The sequence below is a fragment of the Lepisosteus platostomus genome, chromosome 9 (genome assembly GCF_059453375.1).
Source record: "Lepisosteus platostomus isolate fLepPlt1 chromosome 9, fLepPlt1.hap1, whole genome shotgun sequence".
NCBI lineage: Eukaryota > Metazoa > Chordata > Actinopteri > Semionotiformes > Lepisosteidae > Lepisosteus > Lepisosteus platostomus.
The window spans coordinates 45,858,255-45,881,622 of record NC_142619.1 but is presented as its reverse complement, the minus strand read 5'-3'; the positions used below and the strand labels follow the sequence as shown (position 1 = coordinate 45,881,622).

At 35.5% G+C, this 23,368-nt stretch overlaps 1 protein-coding gene across 5 annotated transcripts in view; it reads left to right on the top strand.

Annotated features, from left to right (window-relative positions):
- The first annotated feature begins 904 nt into the window (after positions 1–904).
- flncb (filamin C, gamma b (actin binding protein 280)) overlaps positions 905–23,368 on the top strand; it is a 67,601-nt gene continuing 45,137 nt past the window's right edge. For all 5 annotated transcript variants that reach the window (XM_088645223.1, XM_088645221.1, XM_088645220.1 and 2 more), the window contains exons 1-2: positions 905–1,719; positions 20,733–20,981. In XM_088645223.1, the coding sequence (XP_088501349.1) occupies positions 1,350–1,719; positions 20,733–20,981 (619 nt within the window). In that variant the 5' untranslated portion in view covers positions 905–1,349. The remainder of the gene's footprint in view (positions 1,720–20,732; positions 20,982–23,368) is intronic.

The following is a 23,368-nucleotide window of genomic DNA, read 5'->3' as shown; positions in this document are numbered from 1 at the left end:
AAAAGTTTTATATCTTTCATAGTAAGATTTTTTTTGTGGTTCTTACTCACGCTCAATAAAAATCTCATGACCTTTCTCTTTAGAAATTGCCGAGACATCAAGTGAAAGAACATACAACAGTAGTAATTCACCAGAAAAAGTTGTCAGATCCCATCTTTGTTTATTAAAGAGACATTTTTCACTATGAGGCGACACATAGTTGCGGGCCTATGTATTGTGCTAACGTCATAGTTTAATAATTGGAGAAACCCTGCTCTAAAGACGAGGTATGACCTCATACCTAATGTTAAAAAGAAAGGGAGGTCGAGACAACCTATTGAGAAGTGGTCTATCCTGTGTTATCCTTCCCTTAGTTAAGAATAGAATATGAGTCCAACTCAGCTGCTGGGTATCTACTCGTCTTAATTTATGTGACTTACTCCGCAGAGAGACACTAATAATAAACGACCTTGTAATGTAGACTTGTGAGCACAGTTAAGTAGACGTCAAGCCCTACGCAAAATACATGATATATGAGCAAACACAACCTGTAACATTAAATACAGTAGGTTTAGCAGTGTACCTAGCCGTCATTTTCCTTTCCTAGCTCAATTATAAACCTTTGATGACCACCCACTCACTTACACACTGTCACAACCCAAAAAACTCCAGCCAGCCCCCGAAATCCTGATTTGGAGCGGCTAAAAATAAAGTTAGTTGTCACTACCGCGGCGGCACATGGGGGCTAGCCAATCATTGCCCCTGCTATCCTTAGTGTCCAATCCTGTTACATATTATTATCTCCGTAGGATTAGAAAAATACCCATCCTTTAGTTGTATATGGTCATGGCAGAGACATTCCGGAGAATCCTTCCCTCTGACGTTGTAAAGGGGTCTCAGATCTTTTTAAACCCCTGTCCTGTCTGTTCCTCCATTTAGTCACACAAGTTAACAAGCTTCTCTTAACGCAGCTCTGCTGATTTCTTAATACTCCTCGCCAGGAGCAGCTTTCTTCTTCTTCTTCTTCTTCTTTTTAATATACTCCTGCTCTAATCTATAGTGTCTATTAAGAACTAGCTAACACATTTCTCACAATATTGCCAATTAAAAGGGTGGACTGCCTGCCTTCCAAACGAAAACCGGATTCCTTAATTTATCATTCTGCTGACAGTTCTGCTTGGTTTGACAAGCCCAACCATTTTAACAAGTAGCTCTGAAAAAAAAAAACTAGTTTTTGGAACTTTTCAGAGCGCGCGCGCCTGGCAGTGCCCTGCCAAACTTTTTTTTTCCCTGTTTCTCCCCTGCGTGCAGTAGATTTCACACTGGCCTCATTGATTGCGGTATAAAAAGGGGTCACGGAGACCGAAACCATGATGAGCAATAATACTTACTACGAGCAGCAGCCTCAGTACTACCAGGGCACCAACAACGGGGAAGAGCAGGAGGAGATGCCCGCCACAGAAAAGGACCTGGCCGAGGATGCACCCTGGAAGAAAATCCAGCAGAACACCTTCACCAGGTGGTGCAACGAGCACCTGAAATGTGTCAACAAAAGGATCAACGATCTACAGAAAGATCTCAGCGATGGGCTGAAACTTATCGGTCTGCTGGAGGTTTTAAGTCAAAAGAAAATGTACAGAAAATACCACTCCAGACCCAACTTCAGGCAGATGAAACTGGAAAATGTCTCGGTGGCACTGGAATTCCTAGACAGAGAACACATCAAGCTGGTATCTATAGGTAAGCGATATGTAGTTACTTTTCCGAAGCTTCGGTAAAACTGCTTTGGTTTGCAGAGTTCACACAAAAGAAAGTTGACATTTTTGTTCCTGCGGGAAAGTTCATTGGAAGAGAGTTAGAGGGCGTCCTTGAGTCATAGAATACAATTTAATTTATTTATTGGAAATGTGTTTGTCCTTAACACACCCACTATTTATTTTAAGAGATACATTTAGTTTAAATGTTCAAATCAATATCAGGAGGCTCATTTAATAACGTACTCATTTAATTGTAATAGCGCATTTTAAAAGCCAAGATTGACATGCTCATTAAAACAAAGTTGAGCAAGTGTTGGACACAGTACGTGCATTAACATCGCACCGCCTTGAAACATTCCACTCGCTTTTGACGCAATTAATGTATTAGTAAAGTGGCATTAAATCAAAACTTCTATATACTGTGGATATAATGCAAATACATGAACATTTTTTTTAATTCACTGAAATATTACTGTATAATGGATTACATAGGATGCCCTGGTGTATGAAAACTTCATAAATAATCATAAAGAAAATGTCATCTTCTGGTAACACCTTAGGTTTATAAAACAGTGTCTAACTGTGTCGTTTGTGTATAAAATTAAAATGTGACCAAAATATTTTGTCATTTATTCTTTAGTTTTTTTTCAGCTTATTAATTACTACAGCTTATTATTTTAGGGGGGTATACTTAATTTGCTAAAAGTTAACACATTCGTCTGTGACGAATACCTGTGAGAAATTGTGGAAGATTTGCGACTGAGGATTTTAAAACTTTTCAGAAACATAAAAAATGCTCAACATGCATCCAATTATGCTACGACACAAAAGTAAAATTATGACTATTTTAGACGGCGGGTACTTACCGGGAAAATGCAGAAAAAATATGTTGTTATTTATATTGTTGTTGCTTTATATAGTATTGAGGTTTTAAATTCCAGCATTTAATTGGCATTTACTGTAAGATAAAGGTTTTCATTTTTTGTAAGTGTGTTTTAGTGGCCTTTTTACGTATTAGCACACCCTCAATTTGAATGGATTATTTTATTATGGAAAACGTACCATTGTTTTGCACAAAGTATAGGAAAAGTAATATAAAAGGTAAACTATTAACATGTTTCCTTTCATTAGCAGAACGGTTCCTTTCGCCTTAGGAGCATGCTTAGGTACTCGTTTTTTTCCACCAAAAGTTATTTCTTTGTCTTTTGCTAGCTTTTTATTTGAATTAAATTTTCTAACAATTTGTTAATGGACTAAGTATAAACATTCGTAGAATAGTCCCTGGCATCTCCGGTGAAAAATAACTGTAGCCTTTGCGCCCAATAAAGATGTTCTTTGTTTCCAGTTTTGTTCGGATCCCCTTTTGACAGTTTTAGTCAGTCATTTTTTTGTGATTTTTACTGAGATCACGAATGAATACAATTCAATAAGAAAATTCCAATTTTCTTATTCCATCTTGGATATATTGCTGACTTCTGACATTTTCTGTATATCATCTGCTACATTACATGCTGTAGAAAAACCCCTTTATACAGTACGTGGGAATAAAGAGAAGAAAAAAGAATATGTAGTTCAGAAATATATAATTAAATCAGGTGTTGAAGAGACAGTTAATGACTTTCCTTCCCAAAGTATCCGAGTTAAGGTGGCTTTCTGTTAACGTTTAAGCTGGTCTTTAATGACACTTGTCCGTAGAAATGTTGGTTTTGTGGAATTTGAACTGAAACCAAAACAGGAATCTCTTAGGTCAAAGTAGTATTTTTCGTTCGGCACAATTTATCGTAAAGTCTTTCATTGTGCACGTGCACTTAATGTTAAACCTCTTAAGTAATTAAATAACATCAATTTTATTGGACATACTAAATGATCATCAGTGGAGAAGAAAAGGCAGACGGAACCTTTCAACAATTAAAGCTGCACTTTAAAGCAAAATGAAACTATGTACTGTAGCAACTTGGTGGTTAAGCAACACTGCTAACTGCCTCACAAGTCTTGGGTGCAAAGTTTGATTCTAGTCTGCAGCACCTTCCACAGGGAGTTTGCATGTTCTAGCCACATGGACTTTCTCCAGGAGCTCCAATTTCCTTCCACAGTTCACAGACATGCCGTCTAGGTTGTGTGGCCTCTCTAAGTTAAATGCATGTGTGTTCCCTGTGGTGAACTTGCGTCCTTTCCAAAGCTGATCCTGCTATTCACCCTGGGTTAGGCTTTGGCTCACTATGATGCTGTACTGGACAAAGTAGTTATTAAAAATGGATAGGTGGATATAGTACAGTTTTTTTATGTGCTCTGCAATCGATTATAGTCTGCAATATATTTGTACTGTACGAAACATATAATATCATTTGTGTGCCTTTGCTTAATGGATATCATGCTGTTTTGAAGCCCATGACCTAAAAGCTAAAAGCTTTAGTTAAACTATAAACTTTGGTTTTCCTATAACAAAACTTTGTAGCTGTGTTAGGTCAGCTGTAAAGTGTGTGACTATGCTACAACATTGAAGTACCTGTGGAAAATTTCAGTATAAAAAAGAAACTATAGATTTCCTTTTTCCTTTTCTTAATGGTATTAAACTAAAGTTAAGTAGAATGTTTTGTGTTTTTGTTAAAAAAAACATTTTCAGTTGAGGTTTAGACTTTTGATTTAATTTTTTATTCTATACTGCTGTGCCCAGTAGAGATTTTTAAGGAATCTGTAAGAAAATGTGGTTTTAGATCAAGATTCAATGAAAATTGAACCAATTAAACTTTTCTTGTGCTTCGTTGCAAATAAAATGGACCATAATAGTGGTTTTCAGGACTTTGCAGTTAAAGAGTCTTCACCTGAGCCAGAATACAAGTTTATTGAAAATAGCATTAATACTATAATATTTCTATCACTGTTGGAAAGGAGCTTTAGTTCAGTAACCCAATCTTTCTTTAATAAAAATAGGCTGTAGTTTTCTGTTTCTTCAGAAGAACGTGAATATTTCTTTCTGTTAAGGTTGAGTTATATCGTTAGAGAAATTAATATGCTTGTGAAATAAATTATAATTCTAGGTGATCATTTCTGGTGTAGGTCTAATGTATACTGGACCTTGAAAATGTCAGTGATAAATAGCTGAAAAGAGAATATTGGTTTTCTTTTTCCTATTAGAACATAACTTTTTTTTGCAGAGTGAAACTGTAGACCTTTAAAAACACTGTAGAGGCATTTCTATTTATAACACCAAAAACGATTATTGGTTTAGTATCTTCTGTCTTTGACAATTCCTAACAGTACCAAGACATCAATTAGGGACATGTTTAGATGCATGTATAGAAGTGCATGTGTAAATGATTTAATTTGGCCTGTATAGTTAAAAGGATAGGGTTTGATATGTGATTTCTTTAGCCAATGTTTGGCTTTGTCACATACTGAAGCAAGCTGGAAGGATAATGTCATGTGCATGCCTAAACCCAAGACTGTAAGGTGGCGTGGAGGGTCCTGGGTTCAATAATGACCTTGGGCTTGTGCTTGTAAGGCATATACATGTTCTCCCTCTGTTCACATGGGCTCTTTCCAGGTGTTTTGGCTTTCATCTACCTCCTAAAGACATGCTGTGTCAGTCTGATTGTCTGGTCTAAACTGCTTCATTCACTGATATCCTGCAATAGACTGGCACTGTTATTCCTTGTACCCTTGCGGGGTCAGCTAGCTCTGGCTTGATACAGAGTTGGTACAGCCCTAACCAGGTTAAGCAGCTTGCTCATATTGTAAGGATATTTAACCACTAGTTCTAAAGTAATAAAGGTTGACTGCTTGTAGGGATCTGGCTTTTGTTGTAGCAATAAATTCTTTTTGTCTCTAGAGACAAAGAACAGGGAAGTCAGTGGAAAGTTTTACAATGTGGGTTGAGATCATTTTGGAACATTGGAGTTAGGAAAAGCTTTAATAACTATTCCTAATATTCCATCTAAGAATGTGACAAATAACTTGAATTTCCACAGAACTCCTCTAATGAGAGCACTTAACCAAGACACACACATACACCCTCACCACTCATACTCACATTAGTTTTTGGACCCTAAGCTCTGAACTGATCAGTTTCTGTCTGTGCCTGTTTCTGCCAAAGAATCCCAGCTGCTGGGTTTAAGCAAGAAACAGCTGAGGTCTTTAGCAGTCTGTGCATGCAGCAGTCTCTGAGTGAGAGAATGAGCAAATGGATTAGTAGACACGTAATAGAAAGGTGCAGAATTGAATGACATTGCAGTCGAGAAGGATCTTTCGAGAAGGGTAGCTCTTCTTTCTGAGGTACAAGTGTCAGATTTCACATGCCCTGGCCTCGTGGCATAACTAGAAACCCCTAGAAAGGCATGCCCGGAAGCGTGTCAATACTTTCTTGCTGTAATATGATCATTAACATGATTAAGGCTTGGCATTGGTCAGGAGATCCTGCTTTCCACACCTGTCTTAATGTTCCATTCTGCCTGAGTCATGAGGTGAGTATGCCTTAATAACCTCACAGAACCCCTGCTTATTTTTGTATTGCATTTACGTTTAATCACACATTTTATTGAAAATTCCTTACATTGCAAAAACCATCACTGTTCTGCCACTGGAGAATCTCACCAACCTTTAAGACAGTGAAAAACATGAGTCTGATATTTCCTCTTTATATTCTTTGATGCTGGAAAGTAGTGTAAATACTTAACCCATAAACATTTAACAAGAAATTCACAAAAAGTTTAAGTTTGATTTAGCGTCCCCCCCCCCCCACCAAAAAAAAACAACCCAAAAGTATTGGACAGTCCTAGATGGGTCAGAAGGAGCTTGCAAGGAGGTCTGTGGTGTGAATGAATGACAGTTGGTTATTAGATGTTGGTGGGGCTTCCTTTTAGCTTCAAAATACGTGATTGATAGAAAGACAGCTGGTTCTGGGCTCTTTCCAGTAACAGGTGCTTTAAATAGCTTGCAGTTCAGCGAGACAACAGTGTGACTGCCACTGGGGCTTATGGGGCATGTTTTTTTTAAGAAATCTTTTTACACTATGACTTGCAGACTGCTGAAAAGTATTTGTGGCTGTCATTGTGAACTGACAGATAATCAGTAAGAAGAATATAGATTAATTTACAAGAAGCAGGGACAACAAAATAGAAATACAACATTTTAATGAATTTTGAGCATGGAGCTGCATCAGAGTGCACTGGCTGCAAAGGAACAAGTAAAGGTTAATTTCATGCTGAGACATAGAAAGAAGAAACACCATTTGTTAAGCCTTCTTTAGGTGTCAATTTTTTTACAGTTGACCTTTTACGTTTCTGATGTAATTTTATTTCCTAACAGCTGTGATAAATGGAAGATTCCAAGAGGGAATTTAAATGACTACTTCACATTATGTGTGAACTAATGTGAATCCTGGCCTTTTACACTCTTGCTGAACACACACATTTCAGTACATTCAAATAAATGAGAAAAATATAATATTTCAGTTAAATCCAAAGTTATTTTCTGAATACTTAGAAACAATACAGACGCCTTGGAAGTAGAGTCCTTTTCAAAGTTACTAACACAGGGCATTTCAGGTTCTCTGACTCACATTTGAGTACTTTCATCTTTTTATTTTTGTAAAGAGATGTTGGAAGATGTGTATCCGGATATACAATGAATTGTCCTTTATATAAAAACTAGAGCCATGCGAGCACCATACTTTGAAGTAATCCATCACAGTAATGATAGCAGCTGAAAAAAACAGATGTGACCCTGTTCAAACATGAGGCCAACAGCAGTGAGCTCAGCATAACGCACTGTATAATGCACATAATGCAAAAAGCTCTATCACAAATCAATTTAAATGAAAAGTGCTAAGCAGGAATGGAGAGTCATCCCATCACAATATACTGTACTGCATTTACCACAAGTTCACTAACAATAAAAGGCAAGTGACTTTCCACTATGATATACATAATTTGTTCCACGATTTCCTGGCTTTAGACACCTTAGAATATGATTGGTTTGCAAGGTTAATTGCTCTTATATGTGCTATTTGAGAAGAGGGTTAACTAATAAATTTGCTTGACGTACAGTACAGTGCTTGGCTTGTGAGAGTATGCGGAAGAAGCGATCCAGCCTTGACGTTGAAGCTGATACTAAGCTTCATTCAAGAAACGGCTTAATGAGATCCTTGGATCAATAAGCTGCCTTTTCTACCCAATAGGCTAGATGGGTCAAATGCCCACCTCTTGTTTTTGACCTTTCTTATGTTCTTATGTTCAGGGCTGTTGTTGCAACATTAACCAAAAACATTGCCTGCCAAGGGTAAAACCATGCCTTGTGCAGTGATTTTTGTGTTTTGTCTGATAATAGTAAACACTTAATCAATCCTGAGGTTCCTAAGAGACATGATAGGTGTTTCATTATTTAGTGAAATAGTTTTGCTTGGATAACAATTTTCTGGCTTATGTTGTTCTTGTTTTCTTTTTTATTGGATTTTGGAGAATGATACAGAATACTCTGCAACATGATCTCTAATTGTTACCATGTGCTAGTGATGCAGTAAGCACGTAAGAATGTGCGTTTCAAGCCAGTGCTCTCATTCTAGGAATAAAGTAAACAAAATGTCAGCAAACAGGCATTACATTGATTACGAAAGTGTACCCCTGGACATATCAAAAAGCTGTAATGTTGTTTTAATACTTTTTAAAAATGAATTTATTACTTCAAATTTGGACCTATCACTAATTTCAAAGCAGAGTTTTTAAAATATCTTTTGCTATTTTGCCTTTTCCCTTCATGTTTAAAGCAGTTGGTACAAAATGAATCCATATTCTTGTGTGTTTAGTTTTGTTTCCCTGAAAATACATTAGTTATGAGTTTTATACATTAAGTCTTTAATTTGAAGACATTTGGTAGCAGTTGAAAAAGATTTGAGACAATGATTTCAAAATGCTAAAATATCTATCTTAGATACAAATTCTTAAGTGCTACAGTGCTGTTATTATAAGTTATATTACACTTTGCTTTCTAATGGAATCTGGCCTAATGTACAGTAGGTACATGTTTGAATTTCTAACAATTAATTAAAATCTTAGCAGCATAGATTTTACTTTCTTATCAGAGAATACTTGTCAGAGATACTGTAAATATATAATCAACGAGTTTGGCCATGTAGATATTTCAGGATAGGGTAGAATTCATGACATTCAGTAACATAAAGGACAGCTTTTATTATCATGTTAGGATCTGAATTCCAGAGTATGTAGTTCTTATGTATCTAATTGTTCTTGATTTGAGTAGATATACAGTATACAGTATCTCCATTCCAGCTTCTCTGTTCTTCTAAAATACATGTCTTGCTGTAGGCCTACAGTATATTCTATTGAGTACAAAACTAAATTCTGTAGAGTTTAATTTGGTATTTTTTAATAGACTCCCCAAAGGAATGGGTTTAGCAGCTAAGTTCACATTATTCTAGGGGGAGTTCCTGTTTCTCATCCTGTTTGCCAGATATTCTCAATATTTCCCCCTGGTCAGTATACAGCCAGACCGAAGAAAAGAGCTCAATCTGGATCAGTTCCAGTGGTTTTGTGTTTTCACTAGTGTTGGCAGTCTTTTGCAGAAGTTGAACACTTTTTCATTCTTGAGACCAATGCATTATGGCCCTGTGGCAAATAATGGAATAGACTACATACTACAGATCCTTATTAATAACTATTCTGAAGGCAGAAATGTCTCATTTCATTTTAATTTAATTTATGACTTAATAGTCTCTTCCAAAATAGCAATAGCGTTAGGGACAGCAAATTCAAAACTGTTGTATTTGTTAAAAGAAATTAATTTACAGACAACTGTGGTCTTTTGATATCACTTGATTGAACACAAAGTATTTTTTCATTCTAATATGATCAAAGCTATTAAATGAAATTGCTAAAAAACAAAACATCAATTTTATATGTTGGTATGGAAATTCTATTAGTGTACCTACGAATATGAGAAAATGTTATTAATTGTATGTTTCCTTCAGCCTAGGTAGTATCTGCTAGAATAACCTTTTCAAGCCTATGGTATTAAAATCTGTTTTTTTACTCATGGATTGATATTTTAGTTTTTATTATTGTTACAAGCCTCTCTGAAAAGCTCTTTAGTGTAGGTTGTACATGTGGAATTGTGAGCTGGCTTCAGGCTAGTCATTATCTTCTTTGTCATTTAATTTTATTACCTACCATAGTTACCTACTGTATAAGGTATGGTTGTTCTAAATTAAGTGTCACGAGTAAGTGGTGATGGTGAAATGTATGTACTGTATACAGTATATTGTACAGTATATCACTTCTATAATTCCTGGTTAGTAGTGGATTACAGGCTTGTGCAGAATAAATTATCTTAACACTACTATTTATCTAGTTTTTTAGATCTCCTTTCAATCCAGACTTTATCCCAGAGAGCCCTGGTTAAAAATCTTTTGGAGTTTAAGATCCTAATACTTTGTGATACCTACTATACAGTTATCCCCTATCATATTTGAGTACAAATATTTGAATAAGAGCTCCATCGATTGTATGAATGTATTTTGTTCCCTACTAACTTATGTATCACATAGTGGTCTCTGACTGCTTTGGGAAAATCGGATAACATTCTCTGAGTTGCACATGGCATTGGGGGCCTTATTTTCTTATAAAGCTTGTGCTTAACATCTGGCTCCCTCACAAACGGAATGATGACATAAATCAAAGCCAATCCTTTTTGGTAATCTACAGAGCTGTTACAGTATAAAGGCTGGGTTTTAAACTCACACTTAGTTGAGATGAACAAAACAAAAAGAAAAATGGCTTTTTGAGATCTGAATGAGTTACAGTAATTGCATTCTTTCACAGACACGGTACTGAAACCTGGGGAAACTGTGAATGTTTACACTCTTGCCTGAAAAGTTAGCCAGCTTTTAACTCTATGTAAGACCTTTGATTCAAAGCCAAGCCTTAGTGAGGGAAGCCATGTGTCTGAAGAAACATGAAAGAAGGCCATACCATTTTCGGGGATATGTGCAGCCCAGCTGGTTGTCAGCGGTTGTAACAATGATGTCATTAGCACTCTTCTGTAGATCCAGCACTGATAGACAGGGACAGCCTTTCTCTTTTCAGTTGTGATTTCGATGGTAACTTTATGGTGGAATTACAATACTGTATCCCTTTGAGATATTTTATTTAAGAAAAAAAGAGAATTGTGTTTCTTCAAGTCTTCATCAGTATAGAAGAAAATTACTGATAACATCTCTAGAATATTTCCCAGGCTTATCAAGCTTAAATATGATTTCAAGCCATTTAACACTGACTCTGGTGTCAGACTATAACCGCGGGGCTGAGTGCCTGAACAGTCCACTTCCAGGTTCTTATTCTTCACACATCAGTTACGGTCAGATTTTGCTCAAACTACTGGTAGTTGGTCAGTAAAATAATAATTTGTTGACTCATTAAATGACAGACGTGTTGGCCAATCCACCTACAGTATATGATTCTGTGCTGTGAGAAGAATAATTGTGTTTATTGAGATAGAAGCAGATGGACTGTGCAATGTTAACCGTTTTATTTTCATATTTCTCTATATTAACTGATTTAATAAACACTGAATAATACATAATTCACAATGCAACTTTATATACATTATTCTCATCCTTATCTCGATGTTTTTATCTTAGAGTTTGATTTGAAATGTTCTTTTGATGTGGTAAATGTGTTCCACTTGAGAAAAAACTAATGAATGCTCATTGTGAGATTTGCCATGTATGTATGTTGCCATTAACAATGTACTACTTTACATCTGCTATATAGATCATTGGATTAATTGCTTTTTAAAATTATTTTAAATTGTATGCATGAAAATACATTTTCACAAAAGAATTGTAACTGATCACAAGTCTTGATTACAAGTCTTCAAAGGCCAGGTTCCCTCCTTTCAGATGCAAGCTGTATTACTGGATGTAAAGTTAATTAAACCATATAATAATTAACATTTACCCAATGTTTCTAAATACAACTACAGGAAAATGTCATGAATCAAGGCAGAAGTGTCTACTGGTTGCAATTCTTAAGCATTCCTAGACAAAGTTGTATTTTTGTATTGTATCTTGTCTGTGCAAGAATGTGGTCTTTGAACACTAAGAGAGCTTCTTCATAAAAAAAATTACTTAAAAAGCCAGAGGCTATGCAGTGTATTACAGAGTTAGCCAACACTTTTAATAAGCTTAACGTGGGTTCATTCCAGGGGTTTCTATCTGCTGACTGTCACATTGCTGGCCCAACGTCCATGACTGTTCTCTATTCATAATATCTGGCATTGCATCCTGTCCAATAGACTTTGATCACCAGGCGTGGTGTTTAGAATTGCTTGCTGAGATAGTGTGTCAAGTAATAGACTCTGTAGTCTCTTTCTATTTTCATTATGCGATGTGCCTTGAATTCTAATTCTAATTCTTTATAATTACCTCATTATAACAAATAATAAAAGTCACCTTCTCTAAACTCAAATCCAGACTCAAAACCTTCTTCTTCAGAAAAGCCTTTACTTAACTGGTTCCATTCTTCACCCCTCTGCTCTTCTTAATACCACCTTCCACGGTCTCCTCTATTGTTATTGTTGTATTGCTGTAATTATAATTGTGTCCTGTCTTGTGAAATCTTCTTATTTATTGTTGTAGTCTTCTTATTTATTGTTATTGTCATCCTGTAAAGCGCTTTGAGAAGTCACCTTTAAAGGCGCTATATAAGATAAAGTTTATTATTATTATTATAAATAGGACCTATAGCAACAGTATGAAATGTTTGTGTAGAATGCCAGAAAGAAAAGATTGAATCTTGAAGAAAATATGAACTAGTGTAAAAGGTTAAACAATTTACAGTTAAAGTAATTCTCCTGAGAGTAGTAAATTGACATACTGGGGATCATATTCAATATTTATAATGTTACACATGTTTTTGCAATAAATCTTTAAGGGAATCATTTTACATAGATAGGAAGGTAGGAAGGAAGAAAGAGATAGTAAGCCTTATTGCAGATGAATGAATAACGTTTTTTAAAAAGATATGTTGACTCTGAAGACCTTATTTAAATGTAAAAAAAATAAACAAGCTCCTTGTACTCTTTATGTATTTTCCATTGGACACGATTTATGGTGAAGGTGAGGAAAGTACAAGCAAAACTAACACAAACTGCACATTTTGAATTCTATCCATTTTTTTTTTGCTTCAGTTGTTTCAGTTGCTGCCGGTATATAAGTTCACAGGCCATTCAGCCTTCATTGAAAGTTATTTAGAGCCTGGTAAAGGCTTTGTGTTTGTCTGATCAGTGGCGGGGTGGCAGCTTTTCTCAGCCATCTGCTGATAGAGAAAGTGTGAGGGAGGGAGCGGGGGGCAGGGAGCACAGTTGCTGTTGTCTATTTTCAGTCAGGCTGGAGTCACTGGCTTACTCCTTTGTTTCTACAAGGTGTCTAAGGAACAACTGGACAGCAGCTGAGGAAATGATAAAGGAACAGATATCGAGTGCTTTCTTAATGTTGACAGAGAAAAAAACAAACAAATAAAACCCAAATAAAGGTATAGTAATGAAAGGAAATGAAATTCACTTTAGATGTTGTGTTGTTTTTCTCTTGCAGTGATCTATTCCAGATTCTGATGAAACAACTACTGCTTTCGTAAACCAAATAATCTGCCCGAATGGTCAATGGCATTTTTTTTAGTCTTATATATTACAGACTGTCTTGGTATGCTCTCTGAGGTAGTTACCAGGGCTTCCTTTTGCCACATCCTTATTCAGGATGACATACATTATTTAAGACAATCAACAAATTGGAAAAAATATCCTTAAAAAATTCTGTTGTATAACACATTCCACATAATATAATAACTGAAACAATGGAATGTATAGTAAGTATTGCAGAGGAATCATAAGTATGAAAGTGTAGTTTATAATAAGTGAAAGAAAAGTAATTTTGCAGAAGGAAAATACATTACTGGCATTATACATATATTTGGTATATTTGGGGTCTTTAGAGCATCAGCAAATATTGAAAAGGGATTATTTTTAGTGTTCTGAAAAAATGTATTTGTTGGTTTTTCATTTTTGTGGGATTGGAACAAATTCATTTAAATCCCACTGGATGAAAATGTGAGTACAGTATAATCTTATGATGCCGAGTTTCAAAAGGAAATCATACTTTGTGTACTGTGATGCGAGACATCTTCTGAGAACTTTTTGGGAGGGTGTATAGAGATTGGGCTGACATCAACAAATTTATTGCACCTTTCAAATGTTTTACCATGTTTTTTCAAAGAAAACATTTTGGAATGCTGAATTAGTTCAGTTACATTGTTGTACTTTTGCTCTACTGAGAGAACATGGATTGCAATTTAATTGCCTAGAGATCTACAATACAATTAATTATAATTGTAATCTTTTTGGTTGTATTAATATTTTTTTGCAACTTTCAAAGTGTGCATGCTACAGGTGACGGGTCATAGAATATCTTTGTAACATATTATGTGCAGGAAATAACTTAGCTTTTAGAGCAACAGAGACAAGTTCCACGGTTTTATAGTTCCCACTGTGGATCTTAAATTACAGTTTCGACATTTATCCAGCTGCTTTGCTCATCGGTGTGTCCTATGGAGTGTGTCTGTGGAATGTCTGTCTTGTCATCTGGTGGGTCTTCTGTCTATGCTGTGATGTCTGTTGTGTGGTCATTAAAGGCCACAATGCCTGACACAGCGAACAGAACATTTGTCAGTTCTCAAGAGATTCAGTACAAGACAGTCTTTTGTATCCTTATTTGGAAGTTTGAACCAAGATTATCACCTGTTCAGTGTTGATCAGATTATACACATTATACTGTAATCATAATAGCACGCCATGGAGAAGATTCATATTTGTCACAAATATTTGTGTCTAAAAAGCAATAATATCACTTTTATTCACTTTATGTTCTATTTATTAAATGAATTCTAAATATTCCAGACACTTTATGTGTTGTAAATGTCTTTTTATGTATTGAAGAAATTTTTATTGACATTTTGTCTGATGTTGCTGTGAAATTAGCCAAACCTAGGCACAAAATAAGTATATCTACACATTGTACTTGAAGATCAGGCTTGTTATTTATTTGGTTGTGTTTCTGTTTTTCTCTTTCCAGCATAAAAAGAGGTTAAAAAATGTATTACATATTATTGATATTGGTACATATTATTCAATTTATTCGTCTGGCAGACTCAAACATCTGTGTTAATCAAATAGAAATGCCAAAAATGTCAACTCCATGATTTTTGTACACTCTTCGCTAAATGGATAATTTGCCAGAAGTAGATTTAAATCAGGAACAAATACTATCCCAACAGTTAAGGGAGGTGAAGACAGTGTTCTTGTTCAGTACATTGAGTTTTTTTAATTCTGGGACAGCTTGTGCTGTCATTCCTTTATGTAAGTTTAGCAGCGTTGCTAGACTGCAAACTTTTCTTTGCCTTCCATTTGAAATCACTGCAGACAGACTCGGTGTCTACATTTTCTAATCATATCAAAATAATAACAGAAACATCCTTAGGGATTCCGTGTTCATGTGGGTAACCGCCAGGTGCTCTGGTTTTTTCCCTTTGTCCAAAGACATACTGCCTTCTTGTCAGATATATATATCTATGATGACAAATTATTGATCCACTAGAAGGGCAACATGGTGATGCAGTGGTTTGCATTGCTACCTCAAAATGTTCGTGACCTTGGTGCAATTCTGGACCTGGTATATTATATGGTCAGTGTCTGTATGTTTTCTCTGTGTTTGCATGGGTTTCCTCTGGGGGCTCCGATTCCCTCCCACAGTGCAAAGACATACTGGTAGGTTAATTAGCTACTTTAGATTATCCCTGATGTGAGTTATTGTGTGTTTGTGTCTGCGTGTGCCCTGTGATGGACTGGCATCCCGCCCAGAGTGTATCCTGCCTTGTGCCAGTTGCTTTACTGGTTATGCTCCTGCTCTCCCTTGACCCTGTACTCGATAAACAGGTTAAAAAGTGGATTGTTGAGGACAAGCTCATTTCATGGTACTTTGTATCAGAATAATATTATGTACCTATGCATCTGTCTCTTTATTAATATGCTGGATAGATTGAGGTTTATAGGTTTATACATGAGATGGTGTTTTCATAACCCAGATTATAGTTATTCTATTAGAAGGTAATTCTTAATTTTGGGGTATAAAGTGGTTAACCTCTCACATCAAAACAGATTTTGTATCTTTATGATAAATGGAAAACTTGTGTGAGTCTTCTGGTGAGCAATGAATACAATATTCGTAAAAATAGTTAGTAAAGGTAGTTATTATGAAAAACAAAAAATCATCTACAAATATTTGCCTTTAATAACCACATGCTACTGTATATGACAAATTCATATCACATGTCTGAAGCAAAATGACCTTTTCCATAAACTCTGCAGTATATGCAGGGAACACATGTTTTACTTCTGAAGAGTGTTAGTAACAATCTTTATAATCTGAAAAGCTGTTAAGGAGTTAAGGTAATTTTAAAAGCAAATTCTAAAAGATTTTCAGGCTTAAAAGAAGTACTGCATCACTAAGGCTGCATTTAAATATTTCTAATTCAGATAAAGCCATTCTCTTTACTTAATACATTTAAAGGATATTAAAACTTTGTACTGTATATACAAAATTGATTATTTAATGCAGTTAAAGAGATCTGGAATGCCATCTTTAACTAGTACGCAATCTTGTAGGGGAATCACAACCTGAAGTTGATGTATAAATATTAAAGATGAAAGTTTCATCCCGATTTTGTGTTTTTTTGTTGCCTGGCCTTGTGTGTCAAACACTAAAGAAGCACACATAACTCTAGATATTACACAATGGATATCCAGGACCTAGAACAGAAAGTAATGATTTGCGTTACTCACATCCAAAATTTGTTATTTTATGTGTCTCGGGGGTCTCTGAAACAAATGCTAAGCTTTATTCTGGAGAGCTAACTTCTTTCTTTTGGACATGCTTGCTTTGTGTTTTAAAAATCCAGTGGAAAAAAATAGCTTAGATGGAATAGCGTTAATCAGTTGTTTTGCTGCTAATTCTATTGGAGAGATAAGGTAATGGAATTATACTCACCCCCATCCAGGACTGAAACAGAGACCGAGGTGGAGGGGTTATTGAGAGAAGAAGGATTTAAAAAGGGCGGAAATTATCTTTTGGAAAGACTGTAGCTAGATAAGAGCTTAGGAAACTCAGAAAGGAAGCAGCTTCCTTATGCACTCTGGGTATGTTTAGCTTGTTTCAGAAAAGAGCTATTACAAATAAGAAGCTATACAACAGGAGTGCCAAACATTACTTAATGGTTGTTGAATGAAGTACACTATATCACAGTGATTTCATGGTTGAACACCCCTTTATCTGCATACTAATTAACTTCTGCAGTTCTGGAAGAATAACTTTTGAACGAGGCCATTCAGACCGTCTAGTCTATTTGCTTTTCATTTATACAGGTGAACATTAATCGAATTTCTACCAGCTCCTTTTACAGTATTATATGTATGAATTTATTTAGCCTCCTTTGAAAACTTGCAATCTTATCTGTGTGATTGCTATACACTATAAGGCTTTCTCAGTGAGTTGTTATGGGCAGATAATTCCTCTACACACACTGGGAACTTTTACTCTTTCACTAGAATGTAATTGTAATTTAATCCCTTTTGAAGGTCTCAGTAAAAGTACAAATCTACATGAGACTAGCCATGTCACTAAAGGCTTCTTTCAAGAAATGGCTCAATGAGATCCTTGGATCATTTAGCTACCTGTATAACAACCACTTGACAATAGATTAGAACTCTTCCTGTTTCTATCCTTTCTTGTGCTTTTCAATGGAAGTAAAAGGACCCTAGACCATATGAAAAAAAAAGTCCTCTAGGATGCCATCAAATCTTATTTAAATGCCAAAGTTGCCCATTTTTACTCCTTTATTAATTTTCTGACAAAGATCAGAATCTAGACTCTTTTTGTGTCAGGTGGTTTTTTTATGAATACAATTGTTTTTCTGACATGTTTGAAAAGAAAAAGTGGCATTCTTTTTCCTTAAAAAGCACAATGACAGGTTTTTTATTTTCCCTGGCAACAAAACACAACAACAAAACCTTCTCAAGGGGGGAACTTCACATCCTGTCATAACATATAAGCGCAGATAAAATTCACCACAACATAAACAAACATAAGTGGTCATTGTGGTGTGTGTAAAATGGGGACATTGTCTTTTCAAGGTTTTGTAACACTTTTGTTAGATGGAACATATAGCTTAGGGGGCAAAAGAGGAAAACAGGAAAAGAGTTATGCTTTGCATTTGCCTAAAGAATCATGTTGGGAGTTGCCTCATTGAATGGAAAGGGCATTTTTTTAAAGATTGCCAGACAAGCACCATTGGCAAAAAAAAGACCGTTAAGATATGCATTTTAGTATTATCATGGCCACTATCCCTGAGATGAAGAATCTACATTTTTTTAGCTATCATCTATTTTCTTAATCTTTATCTTTTAATAATAAAGGATTTACAGAAAATATTACACTGTCCATTACATTTTCTGTAAAAAGAGCAAAATATGAAAATGTTTTGACTTGGAACTTAATTCATCTCTGACTTGTATTATCTAAAGGAATACTTTGTGTTGCTTTAACCTATTATCAGAACTTGTAATTGGTGTACAGCACAATATATAAAAAGCATTAAAATGCAAAGTAATATATACAGTATTTATTCCTGATTAAAAACCACATCCATGTGATCTCCCATGGAAAATCTTACAGTTTATGCACATGAATTCACTATTTGTGTGCTCATGTGCATTTAATATACTGTACTCATTTTGATGATCCCAGAGAAGTTATAATGAGAAAAATCTGCATTTCTTTCTTGAGCTACAAAACACTGACATTTGTAATGAAATTAGGTTTGTCAGGCTCCAGAAACCTTACAATAACATCTTGTCAAAAGTCCATTAGACCTCAGTTTACACATAAAGATTACAGGTGAGTTTTACAAATGTGTGGCCAGACTTTGCCTACATTTTATCAGAAAAGAAAGTTTAGAAATGGTTTTAGAATTTTTTGTTCCATTTGGAACAAAATTCATGATTCCTAGATTAAGGGTTTTAATTAAGGGGATTTTAATTACTTCAACACTTTTTTTGTAGTATTTTGGAAGTATGACGTGTATACAGTACAATCAATTTAATTATTGGACTCATTTATGGTAATTGCTCTTTCGTATCTTGTGCATGTGTTGGTAGTAGAGAACTGTAGTATAGTGAGTAGACATCGCGAGACAACAGAACGAGAGGGTAGAAGGCGGGAATATATGTTGTAAGGGCGTGATCTCTGTAGTTAATAAAATAGTTAAAATAATATAAGAACGGCTCTTTATTAAGATACACAACACGAACTAACGTGCTAAAGATACTGTAGTTCTGTAAGTACAGTAGCAGTTATTCTTAAACATGGAGGTGAGTGTTGAACAATTAAAAATAGTGAATATTATTAATATTTGGTTATATAAATCTCAAATGCTCATACTGTACTTCTGGGTTTGTTTACTTGACTGTTGCTATAATAACATTTTGCCATTTGGAGCTGTGATTAGCTTTCAGTAATCTCGCCTTGATTATAATCCAAAACCTGTGGTATACACTATATTTCTTCAAGTGTATTTATCCATATTCTGGGTAGAACACTCAGATGAAAAATAGGGTTCTAATAAAGGTTTTAGTCACAAGATGAAAAAAGAATTCTAAAACAGCATACTTACAGGATGAATTGATTATACTGTATTTCCTTTTTTGGTACTGAATATGAATCTTGTTTCTGTGCTCCTTTTTAATAAAAACAGAATGGTGTGTTTAATGTAAACAAATGGAACAGAGTGTTTTTCATGAGTCTGTATCCATGTGTTTTGTGATCATATCTGTCGTTTAGACTCATGTTAAAAACTCAAAATCCTCATCAAAGAGTTTGAAGTGAGTGGAACTGTAGTGTAGATACAATGCATCTTTGACCAATGATTTGTAGATGTAATCTGAACTAATCAGAAAGCATTTTTCTGCCTTCATGTATGCAGATATTTCTATTGATTCAGCTCAACAATGAGTCATTAATTGTGGTTATTCTTGACCCCCTTTAGACAGCCTCAGCTGTCCACTTTGCAGGTCCTTTCTTAGCCTACAAAGAGAGAAGAGCTTCTTTCAAATTTTACAAAGTCCATGCAGAAAGAGTTGGCAACAATCATGAGACTTATCATTGGATCTCCTGTATTATGCAACTGAATATCTCTTTAACTTTTAATAGAATTGTTAAACACTTGGGCGATAGTTACTGTTCTTGCTTCATAGATTTTGAATCCTTGGTTTCATTCTGGCCTGGGGTGCCTTCTATGTAGAGTTTGCGTGTTATCTCCACAGCCACACAGGTGCTTCAGTTTCCTCCGACAATTCAAAGACATGCTGTGTGAATTTACGGGTATCTCTAAGTGGTCCTGCATTCTCTACCAGTGTGTATCCTGCCTTGCCTGGATCATCTGCCTGTCTAGGCTCCAGCACACTGTGACCCATATTGGACCAAGCGGTTATGGAGAATGGATGTTAAGCAGCTTTTTTTAAAAAAAATAAAACTATAAAAATTATGAACATCTTAGCCCCTGTGTAAAAATTTAAGTGATCCCCCTTTTTAATGTCCAATGACATGAACATTTGACAACAAACAGGATATTACAGAATAATACAGGATAAAATAATACAGAATATTTGTGGACTGCTGAATACATGCACAGATGTTTGAAATGAACTATAGGCTAAGGATGTTTCCATATCCTTGTATCATGATTTAAAAATGGGTATAGCCTACCCAGTTTCATTGAGAGATTAAACAATATCGCGGAAGATCTTTGAAGCCTTCATTTAGCTCATAATATCTCTTTCTCAAACATTAAGCTGTAATGTTGTGTGTGTGTTTCCTCTTGACAGACAGCAAAGCCATTGTGGATGGGAACCTGAAGCTAATTCTGGGCCTGATATGGACCCTCATCTTGCACTATTCCATCTCCATGCCTATGTGGGAGGACGAGGATGACGAGGATGCCAAGAAGCAGACACCAAAGCAGAGGCTGCTGGGATGGATCCAGAACAAGATCCCACAATTGCCCATCACCAACTTTCACCGAGACTGGCAGGATGGCAAGGCTCTGGGAGCACTGGTGGACAACTGTGCTCCAGGTCAGGCACGATATCCCGAAGTCCTGTTTGTTCTTTTATAGTGGTGACTGCAAGGCTGGTCCCAATCAGGTTTCTGACTATGGTGGTGCTGTTGAGGTTTCAGAGCAGTGATACTAATTATTGGGTCAAGTTAAAAGTTAATCTGATGGATGGTTCGCTGCGTGCCTGATAAGGTGATTCCTCGGAACCCTGAATACACTGTGTCTTTGAATCTAATGTGGCTATTTCTTCATTGAGCCTGCTTCAGATGGATTCAGGGATAATCGTTTATGGAGATCTAGCCACAGTGTTTGTAAATATCGTTCAATTCACATGATTTTAATTTAGTTCACATAGATTCATTTTTATGTTTCAGCTTAATTTATTCTGTTTTTGACATTTTACATTTTCTTTATTACCATTAATAAGTTATTCTTTGGTGTAGTATTCATACATTATTAACTAAAAAAAATCTAGAATTTTTTCTCTGAACATAGTGTACACTTTCCACTTGCTTTTTCAAAAATAAACTTGGGTCCCGGTATTTTTGTAAAGTGGGATCCTGGACATCTTTACAGACAATTGCTGTAAAAAAAACATATCCTGCGCAAAAGCTTCCTAAAAGAGGGCTAGGATATTGTGAAAGAAATAATTTAATTATGAACTATGACCTTTTTCTACATTTTGTAATATGTGGACATCGACATACGTACAATGACCTAAGATGGTTTTATTTGTTACATTTATACAGGACTTTTTATGAGCAAAAGGAAAAATAATGGTGTCAACTAATATACTGTATTTCCTCATTCGACAGGAAGTGCTGAAATGTGTTGGAAATGGGCAGGGACATTGCAGTTAATAATGGACAATAGTTCAATTGTTGAAAAGAACAAATTAACTTGTTCCGATGCCATTCACCTTCTGGGCAATAAAACAGTTTGATTGTATGCAATGATGGTTAAAGGGATAAAATATTTTGAAACTGAACAGAATGAAAGCATAAAGCTTAGTTAACCATTGATTGCCAAAAATATTATACTGTATTAACTGTGTGTGTTCTATTTAATCCATGACCCAGTGCTTAGTAAATAAAAAAAGAAAATTTAGTTGGACACTTAATTTAGTTTGCATTGTAAATCCTTTAATTAAGAAGTTTTCTAGTTACAGTATTGACTTGAGAAACACAGGGCCTGATTTCCTTTCTGTAATCTTTCTTTTTGTAGCTGTAATTGGTTACAGTTGTCTTATAAGATGCTTTTTTTACATTATTGTTATTAAAATATATTTTATCACAGTTACATTCAAGAGTGAAATCAGAGCTATATGTATAACAATTCTAGTCTGAATCTCATCTGTGTTTCTGCTCATTTCTATGACAAGCCAAATTCAGATTTTTCAGATATGTCTAAATAATTTTAAGATAGATACTTTATTGATTAAGAAACCTTTAAATATGTAGAGATATCTTAAAATGATTTAGTAACGTTATTAAATCCATTTAAGAGACCTACAAATAGTGTTATTCAGGAGGAATGTTGGATCCTCGCACACTTCCTCTCACCGAAGTATATAACGCTTGCACCCAGGATTTCCCATACTGCATTTCTCTCTTACCCCAGTCCTTGCAATACTGAGGGGGAGGGGGTGAGCATCTAGACAGTCTTGCCCTTCTGGTAAGCCTGACTATTCCCCCACCCAGGCAAGCTGCTGAATGTCAAACATGCTCCGCCTATCTCCTCTCTTGAATTTATTAGGATCTAACGGAATAACTGACATTTTTAAATCATACACTTCAAGTATGCACTTCTGAAAACTGACAGTTATCAGTTATCCACTTCATGCAGCTTTTGATTATTGTTTTTATGATTTTTGCATAAAAACTTTTAACAAAAGGTTACAGTATACAGTATCTCTATGTTTATTTCTTCTTTGCCTTTTCTTTTGCTTACAGTATATCAAAGGATATGTGTAGAATGTTAGTGACCAATGGGCTAACAGTTTTAGGGCATGCCAGAGGTGCATTCAAATATCATAGCAGTTTCATCCCTCTGATAAAAGACAAAACAAAAGCAATACAAAATTAAACAAGGAGAGGACAGGAAGAGACCCATGACATTCCTTCAGGAATTTTCCTTTAACCATCACCTAGTAAAACAAGCAAATAAACAATAAAAACAAGCCCTGTTTGTTAAACTAATGGTGAACTTATGTAGGACTGGGGCTCTCTGAGCTCTGTTTGCCTGGAGCCTTCCTTGTGTCTGGAAACAGAAAGGCCCTGAGGTGCAACTCCTGCCATTATTTACTCATAAAAAAACTCAACACTAACCACATGAAAGCCTCATTTGTAGGATGCCACTAAATAGTAACTGAAAGTGATGAAGAAAACTATAAAACCCTTAATACGA